Source organism: Hyperolius riggenbachi, chromosome 7, assembly GCF_040937935.1.
Source record: "Hyperolius riggenbachi isolate aHypRig1 chromosome 7, aHypRig1.pri, whole genome shotgun sequence".
Taxonomy (NCBI): Eukaryota; Metazoa; Chordata; class Amphibia; order Anura; family Hyperoliidae; genus Hyperolius; species Hyperolius riggenbachi.
In genome coordinates, this window is record NC_090652.1 from 62,287,658 (window position 1) to 62,295,511 (window position 7,854).

The 7,854-nt window shown below is 45.6% G+C and overlaps 1 protein-coding gene across 1 annotated transcript in view; it reads left to right on the forward strand.

The window, feature by feature from the left end:
- LOC137526024 (protein starmaker-like) overlaps positions 1–7,186 on the forward strand; it is a 65,366-nt gene extending 58,180 nt beyond the window's left edge. Inside the window, exons 15-16 of the mRNA XM_068247236.1 lie at positions 1,428–1,478; positions 7,079–7,186. Coding sequence (XP_068103337.1) covers positions 1,428–1,478; positions 7,079–7,186 — 159 coding nt within the window. The remainder of the gene's footprint in view (positions 1–1,427; positions 1,479–7,078) is intronic.
- The last annotated feature ends 668 nt before the right edge of the window (positions 7,187–7,854 follow it).

The window sequence follows — 7,854 nt, forward strand, 5'->3', positions numbered from 1 at the left end:
GTAAAATATTTTTTATTTGTCATCATGCAGCCGAAAAAAGGCTGCTATTTATTATTGTAATTTAGAAAAGAGATTTTATTTCTGAAATCTTGTATTTTTAATTTGGGTCCACTTTAAGTCTTAAGCTGTAGGAGTAATTAGGCGTCCATGCAAAAAGGGTTTCTGGGCGCGGGATATAGACAAAATTATACGTTTTTATCTAAAACTATATTTTTCGCTTCTATATTATAAACGAAAATCAAGAGCTAAATATGTAGAATGAACAGTAATGAAATGAAATGTCTATAACAAAAAACGATATTTACACTTGTTTGAACTAAAGCATAAGAATACAATTGTAGATATTACAGGTATTTTAGTGCAACTATACCTAACTGTACTCTCACACAGAACACTCCCTATACCTATCCCTAACCGCTAGACCCCCTCTTGGTGGTAATAATGGCCTAATGCACGTTTCACAGGGTTCTCAAATAAGCTACTGACTACAACGGGCAGTGCACATTTTGGCGTGTGCAGCAAAACACGCACAATTCAAACAAGTGTATTCCCTGCCCCAAGGTGGCCATAACCCAGAGACAGTGCCTTGCAAATGTATCCCCCCCCCCATACCCCTTACCTTTGTACTTATTTTGTTACATTCCAACTTGTAATTTTATCCACTTCATTCTATTCTGGACAACTATAGTTGTCCAGATAGAAGCTGTTAAACTCTAACTGGATGCGTATTTGCATCCAGTGTTACTGCAGCGGGTGCGAACGCTCAGGCGTGTGGGCCACTCGTTCATGGTGGATTTTACGAGGCGGCAATTGGTGAAGTGGAGCAAGTATTCCCCAAGCCAATCACAGTGCCTGTAATGAATGGACATTACCCCATTCATATTAAGTAAAGTGAAATAAAAGAGTAAAAAAAAAAAAAATAACACCTCCTGGGAACCCAGGATAGTGTTTCTAGCTCCATTTAGATGGGAAAAAAATTACAGTTACTACACATTTTTTAACAATCAATTGATAAAATGAATCACTTCCAAAGCCCCCACTCCAGTTAGCAAAACGTTGGTGGGGAGAAAAGGAGGGGGAATTACTTGTGTGCTGAGTTGTGTGGCCATGTAGCTAGGCCTTAAATCTGCAGTGGCCCACTTAGCAAAAAATGGCCTGGTCTTTGGGGAATTTAACACTTCAGTCTTCAAGGGGTTCATTTGTAGCGGGAAAAAAACAAGATATAGATTATTTAGGTGTGAGAAGCACTGGTAAAGTTATGGTCAAATTAATGGGAGGAGCTCTGACAGGGGAAAATGGCTCTTGGCGGTAAGGGTAAAATGGCCTGTGGGCTGAAGTGGTTAATGTTTCTAAACTGTTGAGCAGATCCATCATGTAAAGTAAGATTAAGCTGGCAATGTGTGATTATTACATATTCTGTTTGGTAGGAGGATATCGGAAGCTTTTCTGCGGACAAGTCCAAAAGGATTTTTATCCAGGTTGGTTATTAATTAAACAGTCCTTCCAGTGTTTTTTTTCTTTTAAACTTGCTCATTTGGATACATAGATGTGAAAAAGTATAAACACACAATGGGATTTTTTGTAATTAATCAACACATTTCATCTTCATCATATATACAGTATATTGGTCTTCCTAATGTACATCAAACATGCACCGTGTACATTGTGTAATCTATAGTGTCATTTAACCACTTGCCGACCGCCCACAGTCGATGGGCGGCGGCAAAGTGGACGCCGAAAGGACCGCAATACGCCGTTCGGCGTTGCGTCCTTTCGGCATGTGCGGGGAGCGATCGCGTCACTAGTGACGTGCGCTTCCCCCGGGAACTGGCTTCGCCCACCCGCGACGACAACCCGCCGGCCGTTCGGAAGCACCGGCGGGTTGTTAACCCCACGATCGCCACATGCAAAGCGTATAATACACTTTGTAATGTATACAAAGTGTATTATACAGACTGCCTCCTGCCCTGGTGGTCCCAGTGTCCGAGGGACCACCAGGGCAGGCTGCAGCCACCCAAACACAGGCTGCACCCAAACACACTGATCTGCCCCCCCCTGCCCCCTGATCGCCCACAGCACCCCTCAGACCCCCCACCTGCCCACCCCCCACACCACTGTTTGCACCCAATCACCCCCCTAATCACCCATCAATCACTCCCTGTCACTATCTGTCAACGCTATTTTTTTTAATGCCCTAAACTGCCCCCTGGGGGCTCCTGATCACCCCCCACCCCTCAGATTCTCCCCAGACCCCCCCCCCCCTGTGTACTGTATGCATCTATCCCCCCTGTAATAACCCACTGATCACCTGTCAATCACCCATCCATCACCCCCTGTCACTGCCACCCAGTGGCGTAGCTAAGGAGCTGTGGGCCCCGATGCAAGTTTTACATGGGGGCCCCCAAGCACTCTATACATAACAATTTATGTGGTGCACCAAAACCTGCCAATGACAACTACAGTGTCAGAGGTGCCAGAAGGGAATGGGGAACAGTTTGTTAATAATTTACACTATTCAAAGTATCTATAGAAGTGATTATTATGAGCACAGGATCAATAGAGAGCTAATACTGTGGTTGAGGGAGGGACCTTCGGGGCCCCTCTGGCCCAAGGGCCCCGATGCGGTCGCTACCTCTGCAACCCCTATTGCTACGCCCCTGCTGCCACCCATCAATCAGCCCCTAACCTGCCCCTTGCGGGCAATCTGATCACCCACCCACACCATCAGATCGCCCGCAGACCCGCCGTCAGATCACCTCCCAAGTGCATTGTTTACATCTGTTCTCTCCTCTAAACACCCACTAATTACCCATCAATCACCCATCAATCACCCCCTGTCACCACCTATCACTGCTACTCATCAGATCAGACCCCTATCTGCCCCTAGTGCACCCAATCACCCGCCCACACCCTCAGACCCCAGCCCTGATCACCTCGCCAGTGCATTGCTTGCATCTATTCCCCCCTCTAATCACACCTTGAGAAACCCATCAATCACCTCCTGTCACCACCTGTCACCCCGTAGCACACCTACCCATCAGATCAGGCCCTAATTTGCCCCGTGTGGGCTCCTGATCACTCGGCCAAACCCTCAGATCCCCCTTAGACCACCTTCCGATCACCTCCCCAGTGCATTGATTGCATCTATTTTCCCCTCTAATCACCCCCTGAGACACCCATCAATCACCTCCTGTCACCCCCCTAGCACTCCTATCCATCAGATCAGGCCCAATACAACCTGTCATCTAAGAGGCCACCGTGCTTATGACCGGTTCCACAAATTTCGCCCCCTCATAGACCACCTGTCATCAAAATTTGCAGATGCTTATACCCCTGAACAGTCATTTTGAGGCATTTGGTTTCCAGACTACTCCTCACGGCTTTGGGCCCCTAAAATGCCAGGGCAGTATAGGAACCCCACAAGTGACCCCATTTTAGAAAAAAAGACACCCCAAGGTATTCCGTTAGGTGTATGATGAGTTCATAGAAGATTTTATTTTTGTCAAAAGTTAGCGGAAATTGATTTTTATTGTTTTTTTCACAAAGTGTCATTTTCCACTAACTTGTGACAAAAAATAAAATCTTCTATGAAATCACCATACACCTAACGGAGTACCTTGGGGTGTCTTCTTTCTAAAATAGGGTCACTTGTATAGGGTTTCCTATACTGCCCTGGCATTTTAGGGGCCCTAAACTGTGAGTAGTCTTGAAACCAAATGCCTCAAAATGACCCGTGAATAGGACGTTGGGCCCCTTAGCGCATCTAGGCTGCAAAAAAGTGTCACACATGTGGTATCACCGTACTCAGGAGAAGTAGTATAATGTGTTTTGGGGTGTTTTTTTACACATACCCATGCTGGGTGGGAGAAATATCTCTGTAAATGACATTTTTTTTATTTTTTTACACACAATTGTCAATTTACAGAGATATTTATCCCACGTAGCATGGGCATGTGTAAAAATACACCCCAAAACACATTATACTACTTCTCCTGAGTACGGCAATACCACATGTGTGGCACTTTTTTGCAGCCTAACTGCGCTAAGGGGCCCAAAGTCCAATGAGCACCTTTAGGCTTTACAGGGGTGCTTACAATTTAGCACCCCCCAAAATGCCAGGAAAGTAAACACACCCCACAAATGACCCCATTTTGGAAAGTAAACACTTCAAGGTTTTCAGAGAGGGGAATGGTGAGTCTGTGGCAGATTTCATTTTTTTTGTCACAAGTTAGCAGAAATGGAAACTTTTTTTTTGTCTCAAAGTGTCATTTTCCGCTAACTTGTGACAAAAAATAAAATCTTCTATGAACTCACCATGCCTCTCAGTAAATACTTTGGGATGTCTTCTTTCCAAAATGGGGTCATTTGGGGGGTATTTATACTATCCTGGAATTTTAGCACCTCATGAAACATGACAGGTGCTCAGAAAAGTCGGAGATGCTGCAAAATGGGAAAATTCACTTTTTGCACCATAGTTTGTAAACGCTATAACTTTTACCCAAACCAATAAATATACACTGAATGTTTTTTTTTATCAAAGACATGTAGCACAATAAATTAGGACAACAATGTACACAGAAATTTCACTTTATTTGACAAATTTTATCGCAGAAAGTAAAAAAAATCATTTTTTTGACAAAATTCATGTCTTTTTTGATGAATATAATAAAAACTAAAAATCGCAGCAGCAATCAAATAGCACCAAAAGAAAGCTGTATTAGTGACAAGAAAAGGAGGGAAAATTCATTTAGATGGTAGGTTGTATGACCGAGCAATAAACCGTTAAATCTGCAGTGGTCTGAATGGAAAAAAAGGCTCTGGTCCTTAAGGGGTAGAAAGACTGTGGTCCTCAAGTGGTTAACCTAAATGCAAATTTTTTATGCAAAAAAAAGTTAAACCCACCTTTACATTTATTATTTTGAGTAATCAAGTGCTGCAAGTCTATGTCCATGCTGAACAAATTGGCATAAAATTAGTAAATTAAATTTTTGTAAACTTTTGAGCATATTATGCCTGTGAGCTTATTGTGTATAGGTATGTGTGTGCCTATACCCATGTGTAGTTGTCTAACAGAGCAATGAGACACTAAACTTTAGATTCTTCCTTAAAGGAGACATCAGGCATTTAAAAAAAAACCAGATCTACTTACCTGGGCTTCCTCCGCTCCCAGCCATTGTCACAGGGTCCCCTCCGTAGCAGCCGGTGACCTGTTGAGGTCAGCGCTTTTGTGCCTGCGCAGAACACTCCCAGCCACGGGAGTGCTCGCACGTGGCCGCTCGCACAGGCGCAGAAGCCGCTGACTTCCCCAGGCTGCCAGGGGCTGGAGGTAGCCCCAGGTAAGTAGATCTGGTTTTTATTGAAATGCCTGATGTTTCCTTTAATTTCCAAAAGGTTGAGAAGAGGGGGTGATATAGATCGGCAACTGTGTAGACTAGAGACTATGAGGTTATACTGGCTAGGATCTTTGTTTCCAGGAGGCCTAAACACCGTTATTGATTTTTCGGTATACTTAGACTGAGAGGGCCACTAAGGGTGGAGGTTGTGTCACGTCATACTATGACGTGAAGAATAAAGCACTTCAGCATCTACAAATGGTGTGCAGACCGACTTTGAACTTTTGTTTTCCTTTGTGAAACTGGGTCTGTTGGAGCTATTTCTCTGCAACTGCAGAAACTGCCCATCCCCGAGGTGACAGTCTGATTGCTGGAGGCAATCATCTGGCATAAGTAGTGTCTGAGTCAAAACCCTGGAACAAGCATATGGCTAATCAAGTAAAACGTTTTACATAGTTGTATGCAGATGATTATGCCGTAATGCGGAAAAATTTCCGCATTAATCCGTCAAATGCGCCTCCATGGAACTCTCTTACGCGTACATTCCCCTGTCCAATGCATATTTTTCTTACGCATAACATCTGTAAGCGTAAAAATAGATGCATTAACACATGCGTAGTTGACTTCGCAATACACATGTGGTAGCGGGCGTAATTACACATAGCGGTACTACGTTACGCGTAAATTCATAAGCGTCATTTTGGAACTACAAATTGAAACTACGATGCGTAGGCGTCAACTACGATGCGTAATTACGCATATGCGTAGATTACAAGCATCACTAGCTAAAAGTATTAGAGGCAAAGGATCAGCAGGACAGCCAGGCAACTGGTATAGATAAAAGGGAAATAAATTTGGCAGCCTCCATATCCCTCTCACCGCAGGTTCCCTTTAACTTTGACCTTCTCAGAAACTGCAAGTAGATCTTATGTAAGGCCATAGATATCAAGGAAGCCACTTTATGGTTGTTCTACAGGGTAGTCCAGCATATGCATGAAAGGCTGTACTCCCAGAGGCCAAATGACTGCTCCACCCAAATGACTGCTCCACCCATTCACTTCTCATAGTATGTCTTCGAACAGCACAACTGTAGTACCCAGCACTTGGTACTCATTGTTTAAACCTAATGGGAACCGGTTTAAAAAAAAAAAAAAGTCAGATACTCACCTAAGGAGAGGGAGGCTCTGGGTCCCATAGAGCACTCCCTCTCCTCTCCCGGTGCCCGCTGCTGTCCTGGCTCCCCCGTAGCGGTATTCGACCGTTTCGGTCAAATACCGCTGTCTCCCGGCCGAAGGGAGGCTTCGGAAATGCTTCGCGAGCCCGAGTGCTCTACACTGCACACGCGCTCTCTATGACGCACTCGCGTGTGCGTCGCCTGTCTTCGGGAGGACTCGGCTCCAGAAGACTTCCGAAGTCCCCTCGGCGTGGGATGAGAACGGGGGAGCCAGCGTAGCACCGGGGGCACCAGGAGAGGAGAGGGATGGCTCATTAGGACCAAGCCTTCTCTCTCCTTAGGTGAGTATCTGCCTTTTTTTTTTTTAAACTGGGGTTACATTAGCTTTAAGTGTTTTAACTTGAGAAGCGGCTTAAATTAACAGAATGGAATATTTCCTTTCAAACTATTAAAGTGATCTTCAAAAGAAGCAAATGGTGGAATTTTGGAAACAATCAATGACATTCATATAAACAGTCCTCGGAAGAGTTGGTTGCACCTCCTAACAGCTATTGTATCTTCTGTGTTGTAGGAGGATATTGAAAGTTTATTCAAGGACAGGCGAAAGAAGCCGTGCATCCAGGTTGGTGATAACTTCAGTAAAATTTTGTCTGGCTTTTATGTTAAAGCAAATCTGTAGTGAAATAATAATTTTAAAAAGTCATATATTTACCTATGGAGAGCGAAGGCTCTCGATCCTATAGAGCAGCGCTGTCCAACTGGCGGCCCGCGGGCCGCATCCGGCCCGCCAGGCCTCCTGCTGCGGCCCGCTCTTCTCTCTGAGGTGCAGGCATGGCTTGCGCTATGGACGCCATGCCTGCTCCCTCCTATAGTGGCCTTGTCCCTGCTGCCTGTGTCCTCGCTGCCTGTGTCCCCGCTGCCGCTGCTTCACACTCACAGCTCAGACCTCACAGATCGCGGCGACTGAAGCAAGGAGAGTGCGCATGGTACCCGCATACATGCGGAGTACGTCACATGCGGAAGTGACTTCATTAGTCACCTCCGCATGTGAAGATCAGCCGCGTGGGTGCTATGCGCGCTCTCCTTGCTTCAGTCGCCGCGATCTGTGAGGTCTGAGCTGTGAGTGTGAAGCAGCGGCAGCGGGGACACAGGCAGCGGGGACACAGGCAGCAGGGACACAGGAGAAGGCAGTACACGGCAGAGGTAACGCGGCTAGAAGGCGCTGGACACCTCTCGCTTTTTAACGGGGGGGGGGGTTCACACCTGTCACTATCTAACTAGGCTGGGGGGCACCTGTCACTATGTAACTAGGCTGGGGGGCACCTGTCACTATCTAACTAGGCTGGG